The 13,480-nt window shown below is 49.1% G+C and overlaps 1 protein-coding gene across 3 annotated transcripts in view; it reads left to right on the top strand.

Moving 5' to 3' along the window:
• ADAMTS12 (ADAM metallopeptidase with thrombospondin type 1 motif 12) overlaps window positions 1–13,480 on the top strand; it is a 147,075-nt gene that overhangs the window by 110,759 nt on the left and 22,836 nt on the right. For all 3 annotated transcript variants that reach the window (XM_084881888.1, XM_084881887.1, XM_084881889.1), the window contains exons 15-18: window positions 1,082–1,326; window positions 2,264–2,402; window positions 8,250–8,376; window positions 11,284–11,494. In XM_084881888.1, coding sequence (XP_084738014.1) covers window positions 1,082–1,326; window positions 2,264–2,402; window positions 8,250–8,376; window positions 11,284–11,494 — 722 coding nt within the window. The remainder of the gene's footprint in view (window positions 1–1,081; window positions 1,327–2,263; window positions 2,403–8,249; window positions 8,377–11,283; window positions 11,495–13,480) is intronic.

The following is a 13,480-nucleotide window of genomic DNA, read 5'->3' as shown; positions in this document are numbered from 1 at the left end:
GAAAAGAATTAATTTGGGAATATTGAGGGCCAGGTGGGATTCCACCTTGGTGGGGAGGACTACACCCCACTCTGGCTTTGCTATCCCCTTTATTAAGGTTATGGGATATACTCATATCCTTTAGGCAGGAAATTCCAATAATAGCTAATCAGCAAGCATTGACATAAGACTACAGGTGGAGGCTGCTTCAGCTACCAATGTCTCAACTAAGCAATGAGGGATTAGCTCCGACCTTTCAGAGCATTTAAGGTTGACCAGCCTTTCGGATTCCCTGTCCACATCTCTATTAGGGACAATGATCGGTTTCGAGCACTTACCTCTCCAGTGTGTCTCCTACCACGAATAACCAGGAAGCAGGAAGACTGGCTAGAATAGATAATCGTCGCTAAATGGATGTCCTCTGTGCTTTTTTAGAAGGCTGGATTAGAACACATGAGAGTAAAATATAAGTTCATATTTCAGCAAACCTCAGAAGAAACTCTCTAATGAGCAGACTTGTCTAGCAATAAAAAAGTGGTGCTCAGGGCTGTGTTCCTCATCACAGGCCGTATTTAAGCGCACCAGGGTGGCAATCAACCCAAGAGTCCCCCCAAGATTCTCCTGCAGAACTTACACTGTGACTAAATTACCTCTAAGACTCCATCTTTAACTTGCAAGCACTGAGGATGAGCAAAAGGATGTAGCCAATGCAACGTTAGGATGCTTACTCTGGCAGCAGCAAAAACTCGGGGAGCAGAGATGCTATGGAGAAGCTAGCTAGGGGATGTAAATGTCTGAGCCATCAACAAAAATCACCGAAAAACAGATGCTGGGTCAAGCTCAAAAGCTTCAGAGTACAATCTGCGTTTATTTCACTTCTCGAAAAATTGCTTACATCGTGAGTCACAAAGCTCCTGAGAATTCTGCTTGTGGCCCAACTCTTTAAAGTTCTCCATACCCTGTACCTCTGTCAATCCCAGTGCCCACCCAGGAGGAGCCAAGGGCGCTATGTAATGAGAATGAATGAAGTGTCGGCAGCCAGCTGTGTTCCGCTGAGCTAGCACGCCTCTTTCACTCACCGTGTCGTGTCCTCTCTTCTTAGGTTATGTGGACATCGGACTGATCCCCAAGGGAGCACGGGACATCCGGGTGATAGAGGTGAAGGGAGCTGGGAACTTCCTGGCCCTTAGGACCGAAGACCCTGAGAAGTATTACCTCAATGGAGCCCTCACTATCCAGTGGAAGGGGAACTACAAGCTGGCGGGCACGGTCTTTCAGTACGAAAGGAACGGAGACCAGGAGAAGCTCATGGCCGCCGGCCCCACCAACGAGTCCCTGTGGCTCCAGGTAACGCAGAGAGGGAACTGCTACATGAACCTCCGTTCGGATTTTTCTAATTTTTCCCAATTTTTCCAATTTTTCTAATTTCTCCTAATTGCTAGGAGACACGACTAAAGAATGCTTAAAACTTCTACTGCCCTAGCCAGTTTGGCTCAGGAGATAGAGTAGGGGTGTCGAACTCAATCAGAGAAGGGGCCAAAATCTAAAATCCAGCCTAAATCGCGGGCCGGATGGTTTACTGAACAGTCATAAACTGACAATGTCATAAACTGACAGCAGAGTGCAGTGATGACAGCGCGGTGTGGGCCACATTGCAAGGCCTGGCGGGCTGGATTTGGCCTGCGGGCCTTGTGTTTGACACATGTGAGATAGAGCATCGGCCTGCAGACTGAAGGGTTCCAGGTTCGATTCCGGCCAAGGGCACATGCCTGGGTTGCGGGCTCGATCCCCAGTAGGGGGCAAGCCAGAGGCAGCTGATCAATGATTCTCATCGTTGATGTTTCTCTCTATTCCTCTCCCTTCCTCTCTAAAATCAATAAAAATATTTAAAAAAAAAAAAAAAAAAAAAAACTTCTACTAAGGAACAGACAGGGAGCAAGATATTAATTTGTGCTGTCAATCCTTTGTTGACTACAAGTGGCTGAAACCCCCATAATGAAATGCCAGAGCCCCTAAAACCATCCGCTGGGAGGACTGGTTTCCATTTCCAGCGTGGCTGGCACAGGCTGCTTATTTGAGGGCGATGGTTGGTGGGTTTAAATGTAGATATAGGTGGATCAGGTGTACAGGGGGCGCAGAGGCATCTGCATTTAATGGAATTTGATCCAGTGCCTGCTTCGTAACTCCTTGTAGCTGATGGACACGGTGTAGCATTGTTACGTGACTGTGGTTTCCAGTGTGAAGTCGTGACTGTTAGGCCTGACCCTCTCTTCTTGCCTTTTAGCTTCTGTTCTTGGTCCCTAACCCTGGCATCAAGTATGAGTACACGATCCGGAAAGATGGCCTTGACAATGACGTGGAGAAGCCGACGTTCTCCTGGCAGTATGGCCGCTGGACAGAGTGCAGCGTGACGTGTGGCACAGGTGAGAAGCGGCGCTCTCGCTGGGAGCCCCCGTCAGCTCCAGAGCAGGCCAGGGGGCATCTAGGCCAGTGGTTTGCCATCTGTGCCATGGTCCAGAGGCTCCCCAGAGATGGCCTAGGGGACCCCGTGAGGAGTAAATGTACAGATCACGGTCTAAATGGAAAGACAGTTTTTCTCCATCGGCTTATAGACTGATCTTTGTGAAAGGTTTTGATTAGGGAAAGGGTTCCATGTATTTTTTAAAAACCAAAACAGAAAGACTTAAAACAGCCTCTGCTCTGGTTGAGGACATGAGGACCACAAAAGTCAAGCAATATACCCAAAGACATGCTATACATCGTGGCCAAATCCCCCCAAAAAACTAATTCCTAGCCCAAATTTATGAAGTTTTTAGCTCAACTGGGAGAGTCGGTTTTTTTGTGTGTTTTTTTGTTTTTTTGTTTTTTGTTTTTTCACAAAATCAAGAGATTCCTTGCTGTCAAGTATGAGGTTGGGGTAGGTTTTGCTACAGTAACAAAAAAAAAAAAAATATATCAGGAATTCAACACAATGGTTTGTTTTTAACCCTTTCCAAGTCTGAGGCAGGTTGGGCAGCCCCGCTTAACCTCCAAGCTAAGACATCTGAAATGTGGGGTTTCCAGCGGGCCCCACAGGGGAAGAGAGAAATGGGAGAGGAGGACCACCTCCCAGCAAGGGCCTTGGCCTGGAATGGACACACATCACTCCTGCTCACGTTTCATTGTGGGATTTAGTCCTCTGGGCACGATCTCCCTGCACAGAGGGTCTGGGAACTCAGAGGAGCGAGTGGACATTGGAGAGCACGGCTCTCCCACTGTGGGGCGCCGTGAGCCTGTCCAGGGCCCACGAGGGCGGGGCTCAGGGCCGTATGCTCATCGGGGGGCTTTAACGGTAGTAAACAAGCCCTTTGCATTGCACAGGCACGTGTCAGAGCATGGGGAGCACAAGGGAACTGGCCGATTCGTGCAGTGATCATAACAGTGCACCCCCAGCTGGCTAAGGCATGAGGCCTCCTTGCGAAGTGTGAGTCAGCACCATGTTTGATACAGCCTGGTCCTTCAGCATTGCCTCTGCTCACTCAGGCAATGGTTAACCCTTGCAAAGGATGATCTTGTTAGTGTTATTTTGCACATGGAATTGCTAGTTTCACAAAGTATAAATATTACAATATTTACAATGTTAAGAAACTAATACCAAACCAGTGCCACGGATTCGTGCACCCATAGGGTCCCTCGGCCTGGCCTGCAGGGATCAGGCCAAAACTGGATCTCTAACATCCCAGAGAGGTCCTGGATTCAGAGAGGACACAGACTAGACCAAGGGACCCCACCGGTCATGCATTGGGCATTTAGTATGCGTATAAGATCTTCGGTTAATCTACTCTCTCCCTAAAACCAATAAAAACTAATTAAAAAAAAAAAATCAGCAAGTTGAAAAGTACTCCCAAATCATAAATCCATGTTAAAAACTGGCAACACAATCTTATAAACTTAGCGAAATGTCACAAAGCCAGCCTGTTCCATAGCCCACTTTTCAGAGGTCAAGGGGACCCTCCATGGAGACCAGCGACGATCCTGTCTCCATGCTCATGTCCACTCCTCTGTCCTCTCAGCCTCACATGCTTTCCCTCCTGCCTTACCCCCAGGGCTGACTTTGGGGTGAGCCTGGGGGAATTTAGGACTAGCTGTCCTCCAGGAAAAGTTGGAATCACAAGTGCTTACCACCCATGACGAAAGGCTTGCTGGGAAAATTCACCTGAGTTGTTCTTCAAAAGATCAACCATGAAATTCCAACCACTAGGTCATCTGGGAAGAAACAGCTGCAGAAATGGCTTGGCCCAGAGGCTGGGCTCCATAGGAAGCTTCAGGACTCTTCATTACACAAGAACATAGACTGCTTTTGTAAAGATGTAAAAGCCTCAGGACTCTTCATTACACAAGAACATAGACTGCTTTTGTAAAGATGTAAAAGCCACTACCCTTTTGCCTCATCACGTCTCTAATACTGCAGCACTCGGTCAGCTGTCACCCATTCTAGCCGACATTTCCTGTTTCCTATAAAACGCGTACTGACGGCGCCATTGTTAGAAAATGGGTCATCACTTCTGATCGTGACCTTCTACGGTGTGTACTCTGCGGACACCTCTGTTCTGCATTTTCGGGGCTACAGGCACGACGGCGGCACAAAGGGGAGCGCGCGTCCCTGCTCTGCCGGGAGCTGCAGGCGTTCCCTCCCCCACGTGGCTGGATGCTCCCTGGAGGTTGCCATTGACCCTCTGTGTAAGGAGCATCGTGTTCCAGTAGGAAAAAGGCAAACAGCAAAAATCCCAAAGACCACGCAGCACTCCTAGAGATGGTTCAGGCTGTCCTAAGCTGCCTGGGAAACTAGATCGTGTTCATTGGAAGCAAACACGTGTGGGGCAGGTGGGTAGGGTTATTGAAGCATCCTTACAGGGTGTATCTGACAGCACTCCTCCGAAAGCTCAGCCATCCATGTGGTTTGAGATTTGGCCAAATATGTAGACACAACAGGAGAACCATAAATGGGGACACATGTTCCACTCCGTCCCTGAAGTGTGACCAGATGCTGATGTGTGACCACATGCTGATGTGTGACCACATGCTGATGTGTAACAGACAGAATTCACTTCCTTGCAAAACCGGAGACAGATATGTTTTTTACTGTCTCAACAGACCTTGGTGCTAATCCATCTGACTTTGTCCACTGTCATTGTCAGGGAAAACCAGCCAAGTCCAGATATTGATCTCTAACAATAGCTAGGGGGTTTATATTAAAGGTAGGACTGCATGAAGATAATAGGAGGATTTATTGAGATGGGCTTAATTAAGCATGTGCTATGGAATGAGGGGTTTATCACTTGCTTAAATATATAAAATAAACTCCAAGTGATATGCAGTGGAGGTCTGTACTTTGTGAATGAACTAATGACAACCCTTACCTGGAGTGGCCACGTTACTTCTTTCAGTGATCGCCCTCGAGCTTACAGTGTCCATTTACAGCTAATCCGAGTCCACTTCCAGATAACACTGTCCCACTTCTTGGGTAGCATGAGTCCCTTAAAATAATAAAATCACCCTACCTGCTACCTCCCACCCCTTCTGTCATTGCTGTCACTCACGTCTCTATGTATAAGAATGCATAAGCACATATACACATAAGACATACACATAAACATACATAATCAACTATGCTGCTGGCATTATTCTTTTGCACAAACTGTTAGATCAGTTCAGACCATTCATTCCAACAGAGAAACACTGATACTTCCTTATTAATCTTCAGTTATGCACTCGACAGTAAGTACTGGCCAGTGGGCCTGTCCCCTCACTGCTGGCCCAGCAGATTGACCCAGGTGATGTCACTATCGTCCTGAAGGGGGTTCATTTCATGTTTTGTGCCCCTTTCCTTCCCCTAGAGCCAGGGGTGCTGAGCGCACTGGTCCTTGCCATCCCTGCGCAGAAGCAAGCCTTCGGAATGTCTCCGAACTCGGCGAGTCACCCGCTCGCTTCCTGTGATTTTCTGAAATCAAGAGCTTGCCAAACGACCCAATGCTTTAATAAAACTTCTACGTATCTACACTTCTTCTCTTTTCTACACTGCAGTGGCAGGTACATGCCAGCTTTTCCAGTGTCAGCCCTTTCCCATCCCTCTCCACTCACGGTCCAAGATGCGAGATGCTCTGAGGGAGTTTGTCTTTCCAAACAATGACTCGCTCGTTGGGCCAGCAAAGTTCCCCTTCCAGTGCTGCTTCCAGCTGAGGAAAGTGGTTTATTTGTATGACAAAATAACAATAACACATCGTGTATCAGTTGAGAAAGCCTGCATAGTTGAAAGCTTGCGTCTGTTTTCAAAAAGGATAAAAATACTGTTTTGCTTAACAATATAATGCTGTTGAGTCATTTTAAAGGATATTTTTGGTTGTTGTTAATTCTCACCCGAGGATATTTTCCTTCCTTCCTTCCTTCCTTCCTTCCTTCCTTCCTTCCTTCCTTCCTTTCTCTCCTTCCTTCCTTCCTTCCTTCCTTCCTCTCCTTCCTTCCTTCCTTCCTTCCTTCCTTCCTTCCTTCCTTCCTCCCTCCTTTCTTTCTTTCTTTCTTTCTTTCTTTCTTTCTTTCTTTCTTTCTTCCTTCCTTCCTTCCTTCCTTCCTTCCTTCCTTCCTTCCTTTCTTTCTTTTTTTTTTTTTAGAGATAGTGGGATAGACAGAAGGAGGAGGAGAAACATCAAAACATCAATGTGAGAAAGACACATCAGCTATCCCCCACATGCACCCCTACCACTCGGGGATTGAACCTGCTACCCAGGTGCATGCCCTTGACCTGAGACCATCGGGTACTCGGGCCAATGCTTGAACCACTGAGCTAGCTTCAAGGGTTTTCTTATTATTTGCAGATCTCTCCGACATTTTCAGGGAAGGGTGAGGTGCCAGCCTGGGTCTCTGGGCTGGCTGAGAACCAGTGAGACAGGCGGAGGGGACGGCTGTGGAGGCCTGGTGCAGTTCAGGTGCTGTCGGCCGTGTGGCTGAGCGGGCCACTTCCACGACCTGCCAGGAGGGTGAGGAGGTGACCGTCTCCTGGGGTACGTGGGCCTTTCCAGTTCCAGGCAGGTGCCTGCGGGTGCCTGCCTTATGCAAGCCGGTGGCTCCGTCCCCTGGGGTCTCAGTCTCCTCACCCCAGTTTCACATTCAGCACTGAAGTGTCCTCTCTCTCCGAGGGATGCTGACACTTTTCCTTGCCATCCCTTCACCTCGAACAGGACATTCTGGCCGCTCCTCAAGTTCTCTTGCGAATGACGTCCTCGTTAGCAAGGCCAGGGTCCTTCCCCCTGCCCAGCCCGTGGGCCTTCACTGGGCCTCAGTTTCTCCCTCTGTCAGGTAGTGGTGGTGACAGTGTTGGCCTCATTGGGTTGTTATGAGGCTGCGGTTTTATGTTGAAATCGGTCATAGGTACCACAGTTCTCTCTGTTTGTGTTTGTCTGGGGCACACTTGGTTTAGGTCACACCTGGCAGAGGCCAGCACTGCTGGGCCAGCTGTTACTTACGTCCGAGGCCGAGCCCAGCTGCAGAGGGGCTTGTGTGCCTGCCGCTCTGTATCTTCCCGACCTGGTGGCCCTGGGCAGCGGCCTTCTCAGCCCCTGCTGCCAGGCCTCTCCGTGAAGCGCTTTTGGCGGGACAGTCCAGATTTTTAACAATTTGTCCCTCATCCCGCGGCGTTTTAAAAAAGTCCCAATTTTTAAAGGATCTTTCCAAAAATCAGGACTTTTTTAAAACTCCACGAGACAAATAGTTAAAAATCGGGACATCTGGTCACCTTATTGAAGAGCTGAACCCCTCAGACTTCACAACAGTTTTGTGTTTGACTCCTGTCTTCCATGGATGAGCCCAGCGAACAGGAAGGTCTCTGCCTCCTCTATTTCCTTACTAAGCACGTGACATAGCAATTGGTTTGGGACACCTGGGGGCGATGTCTGCTTTCCTTCTTTAGATCTCACTCCGGTTTTTATTTGGCATGTGTGTGTGTGTGTGTGTGTGTGTGTGTGAGTCTGATCCCCACAGCTGGATTCTAACATGTGTGTTAGGCTATAGATAAGTCCACCTGCCTATCCGGTCCCTCCATGCACTGCCAGCTGCAGCGGGCGCGGGGCCACTAAGAGGACCCGGTCCTTGCCCCACGGTAAGAACTAAACGCCTCTGGACAGCTTTCCCATCAGCTGTGAGCACAAGCCCTTGGCATGACCGGGGCCGGACACCGAGCATGTGGTGTGGGCTGGGTTGAATGGGTGTGAACCTTCCTGTCTCCCCCTCCCCGTCAGGAATCCGCCGCCAGACGGCCCACTGCGTGAGGAAGGGCCACGGCATGGTGAAGGCCACGTTCTGTGACCCAGAGACACAGCCCAACGGGAGGCAGAAGAAGTGCCGGGAGAAGGACTGTCCGCCCAGGTGAGCCCGCCGGCAGCTAGAGCGCTGTGTCTGCCTTGCACACTGCCCGGTGACCGGGGGACGGGCTGTTAGAGTCAGTACGGGGAGCCCTCACCGGCCCCCCGGCTACGCTGCTGGAGCTGGTGGACGCTGTGAGCCAGGACACCCCGCAGAGAGCGGTGCTGGCTGACAAGCTGTGTGCTCTGTGTGTGATTCCCTGGAAGACCAGTTTCAGGAGAGTGCTTTCTAGTCACCCGAAAGTGCTTCCGTTATTGCATGTGGCTTTTCCGAGAGCATCTTCCCTGGGGGACAGCCGCCTCCAGACAGCACATGGACACTTCGGTCCCGGTGCCCACGGTACCCACCTGCCTGGAGGAGCAGGGTTACCACCCCGGCTTCCTCAGCCTCGGCCCTGTTGAGACCTAGGGCCGATAGTCCTTTGCTGTGGAGGGCTGGCTTGTGCATTGTAGGGCACCCAACAGTGTTCCTGGCCTGTAGCTGTTCAGATCTGAGCAGCACCCTGCCCCACCCATGATACCCATAAGATCTCCTAATGTCCACTGTGGAACAGTCACCCATGGTGGGAACCACTTTAATAGAGAGGTTAATCTCTACTAATCATATTGGAGCCACAGACGGTAGCTTAGATGGTATTATGAGGGGTTTGTGTTAAAAAGAAAAAGAGAATAAGAGGGGGTAGGAAAGGTGGGAGGGAAGGAAGAAGGAAGGAAGGAAGGAAGGAAGGAAGGAAGGAAGGAAGGAGGAAGGAAGGATAAAGAAGGAGAGAGGGAATGGAGGTTGAGTTACTTGCTAATGGCCAACGATTTCATCAGTTGTGCTGATGTAATGAAGCCTCCAATAAATAAATAAACAAATAAATAAGGAGAGCTTTCGGGTGCTGAGCCACAGGGAGGTACTGAAGAGGGTGTGGGAGCTCTGTGCCCTGTGCCCTGCGCCTCTGTCTTCTGGATGTTCCTGAGCGTCTCCTTTAATGCTGCTCCAGTAATCGAGCAAATCAGACATTTCCGGAGCTCTGTGAGCCACCAGCAGATTACCGGAGCCGGTCATGGGAACCCTCTATTTCTAGCCAGTAGGTCAGAAGCGCAGGGGCCAACACGGACTTGCCATGAGTGTCTGAAGGGCAGGCGTGGGCAGTCCGGTGGGACGGAGCCCTGAAGGCCAAACAGCTGGGGTCAGAAGTGCTCAGTGTTGAAACAGCAGTTGTGGAAGTGGAAGAGAAGTAAACAGTAGGGGTGTTTTAAGTGCCTCCTTCAGTCTTGGCAACGGTTTAGAGAGGGAGGCCTGATATGTTCCCGTTATTGTTCTCGGTTACTTGGGAAGTAGCTGTGGTTGTGCCAGGTTGACAGAGGAAGGCAAGTTCATTGCCTCGCGCACATCATGCAGCTGAGATGGCAGAGGCTGGAATCCAATGCTCCTAAGCCCGCAGCAGGTCTGCGAGCAGCAGATGCCCCCACAGGAGGCTGGCACCCCTTCTCTCTTCCGGGCTGGGTCTGAAGCGAAGCAAGCGCTGTGCCACTGTGGTGGGAACCAAAACATCTGATGCACACACTCCCGTGCTGAGGCCAAGGCTGTGTGCCTGAAAACGATGGGTCAGAGGTTGTGGATTGGTTATCAGCTGATGCTCTGTTTTATAACAGACATCAGCGTGTATCTGACATTTTCTTATTCTCCTGTAGCTACAAACTGGACTTCACTCTTTCCAGAATTCCATTTCCATGAGGGTGCTTATCTCTTCCGACAATTTCCAGAACTTTCTGGTTGGAGATAACCCTATAATAAGATACAGGCAGAGTTCGAAGGAGATGGGTATTGGGCAAGAGTGCAGAGGCCGGTGGGCAGAAAAGGAACCAAGGCTGAACCCCTGTAGACCCAGAGGAGGAGCCCTGATAAAGTAACTCTTAATTAACACAGTCTGAGCTCTCGGGACTGGACATTGGCCCTGAATGGGGTGGCTGGAAACTAGGTCAAAGGCAGCCATGTCCTGTTCCCGCAGCTGCAAACTTGGCAAAAAATCTTTGCTGATGTGAGTAAGAGTCTTGAAATGAAGAGATCCTCCTTGATTATCCACTTGGACCCTAAATGTCATCACAAGTGTTTTTATAAGAGAGAGGCAGAGGGAAAATCCACACACAGACACACATACACACACACGCACACACGCACACACGCACACGCACACACATACACACACACGAGAAGGCAATGCAAAGATGGAGCAGAGAGAGATTTGAAAGACGCTAAGACACTAGCCTTTAAGATCGGCATGAGGGACTACAAGCCAAGGAATGCTGGCAGCCACCCCAGACCCAAAGAGGCCGGAGCAGGCCTTCCCCAGAGCATCCGGAGAGAGTGCCACCCTGCCTATGCTTCAGCTTCATGACAGTAATACTGACGGGATGTCTGTCCTCTGGAACTGTAAGAAACTAGATTTCTGTTGTTTTAAACTGCCAAGTGTGTGGTGATTTGTTACAGGAACTAATAGAGGAGACTTACGGCAGGCATGATGTAACAGCTGGGGAAGGGCGGAGCCGATCCCTCCACCAGCTTACAGAAGCTCCTAAGCTTGGAAACCACGCGATTACCTACAAGGGACAGAGTCTGGATTTGAACCCAGATCCGTCTGCTGAGCAGTACAATCACATGATGCTGCTGCCCAGGACCTCAGAATGGACACGTTCTCATGCTAAGACTGAACCTCCAAATCTACCCAAATGTACAGTATTTCCCACACATCAAAACACAATGAAAATGATATAAACAAGCAGAAAAATCTGACTCTACACTGAAGTCAAGCATGCAGAGTCACCAAGGGATTAAAGAAAAGGAATTAAGTTAACTTGCTTGCTTTAAGAATAATGTAAGGGGGGTTTGGGAGATCTTCTCTCACATGTCCATGTGTGTCTGCAGGTGGTGGGCAGGGCAGTGGGAAGCATGTTCGGCGACATGTGGGCCCCACGGAGAGAAGACGCGAACGGTGCTGTGCATCCAGACCATGGACTCCGATGAGCGGGCGCTGCCGGCCACGAACTGCCTGCACCTGCTGAAGCCCAAGGCCCTTGTGTCCTGCAACAGGGACATCCTGTGTCCATCGGACTGGACTGTAGGCAACTGGAGTGAGGTGAGCTCAGGGGTCCAAAGGTAGACTGGCATTATCCGTGCCCCACCCTCACCAGCCCCTCCTCTTCCTCGTCAATCCAAGTGACCTTAGAGTAGTGGTCAGCAAACTCATAAGTCAACAGAGCGCCACATGCATTCAAATCGCAAAGTTAACTTGACTTAATTCTCTGCCTGGAACTAGAGATTAGTGGGCTCGGTCATGAAAACCTCCATCTTCCGTTTTCCTTGGGCCACCAAGGCACCCGATAACACCCAGGCTCCTGCTCACGGGGTTGTTGGTGGAAATGGACCCCTTTTCCTCCCAGGTCCTGAGTCCCTGGGGCTCCACTCTGTTTCCTTATGCACATTTCAGCCAGCGACCTCAGGAGTGACAGGAGACAAATGCTTTCTAACCACCTGCTGGGCAGAGTTTATCCATGGATGCTGCCTCCCAAAGGCTTCCCCAGGAAGCCACACGCTTTCCACAGGAATGCTCCCGTTGGCCAGGATGTCTGAGGAATACTTCTTAGAACTCACCTTCCGAGTTCTAAGAAATGGAAAACACTGGGTTAAGGAGAATCAATTAGAAAATCAGTTAGAACTAAGTTTGATGGGTCAGGGAGGAATGTGACCAATTCAGATAAAACCTTTCTGTTTAAAAAATTATATTTTATTATAAGTAAATGAGATTGATTTCAATCACATATAACGTTCCTCTGCAAGTGTTTACTGAAGAGGAATTTGAAATTTTATATAAGCAACGTTTCCACCCCTAAAGATAACTAACTAACACAAACGCCTCTGACTACAGCCACCTTGATGACCTTATTCCCAAAACTCGATTTCATTGATTAGCTCATAGTCACAGCTCGGGCTTATTTAGCTTCTAATCCTGTCCAGGTCATGTAGCTGAATTTTTTTTTTTTTTTAATGGCAAGTATGGTCCACGCATTCTTGGTCATGTAGCTGAATTTTTTTCTAATGGCAAGTATGGTCCCTGTTCTGTAGGAACTTCCAATCAAATGGGGAGTGAGGACAAAAACAAAAGACAGAGGTACACCTGTAAAGAAAATGTACCTACATACAATACAGGTGCCGATAGCAGCACTGATGCATGTGGCCTTATCAGCAATAGTCCAGAACATTCCCCCTGCTATTCCCACGAGGGAACAAGGAGAGCCAGCGTTGTAAATTACGCTGCTGTTGAAATAAGGCTGAGTGGGGTATAGCGGCTGGCCCATCAAATCTGTTTACCAAAAATGTTTTGGCTGCATCAGAAGCATGGCTGCATCAGAAGCAGTTAATTTTTGTCTTGTAGAATTTACTAATTGCCAGAGTCCTCATGCTTTTTAAAAGAACTTCAATTACATGTTTGGCTGAGGAGTTCTTTTTATTGTGTTCCTGTTTATGGGGAGCAAAATGACGTGACTTAATTGGAGCAAAGGACCAACATGTTGGCAGGCGGTGACAAGTACTTGCATCTGTTCAAACACAGGCCCTCTCCGGCGTATTGTTAGCGGACAGGGAGTGCGGTTTCCAGCTTCCACTTGACGGGGCAGAGCGGAAAGGCTGAGCCGCTGCCTGCGTTCAAATGTTGCCAGCACAGGTGCCTGTAGTTAAATCGGAATCAAAATACTCATCAAATGTGTCTTTCTTTCTTCCCTCTGCCATTTTGCTAATGGCTGTATCCATTCGCCCTCTATTTATCACATATTCTGTTTGCTGGAATGCAATGAAATGGCTTTGACATTCTAACTCTGATTAGCTACTTTTTAAGAGAGAATACATAGTGATTCTTACTATATATACATAGTATTCATGGTCTGGATTTTGTCTTGCGGTTGACCTTAATTCAAGCAGGGTAATGGGAAGAAATGCCTGCTCATTTGGTTTGCACTGGGCCTTTCGGGTCACCATGGATGAGTCTAAAGCTCTCACGTGACTGGGCCAAAAGACACAGGAACTGTGAGGCTCCGGGACTCCTATAGAATGGTCCTCCTGGACTGCC

This window comes from Pipistrellus hanaki (genome assembly GCF_964339955.1).
Source record: "Pipistrellus hanaki genome assembly, chromosome: 4".
In the NCBI taxonomy this organism is placed as follows: domain Eukaryota; kingdom Metazoa; phylum Chordata; class Mammalia; order Chiroptera; family Vespertilionidae; genus Pipistrellus; species Pipistrellus hanaki.
The sequence above is the reverse complement of the archived record's forward strand: the minus strand, read 5'-3'. Positions and strand labels throughout refer to the sequence as shown.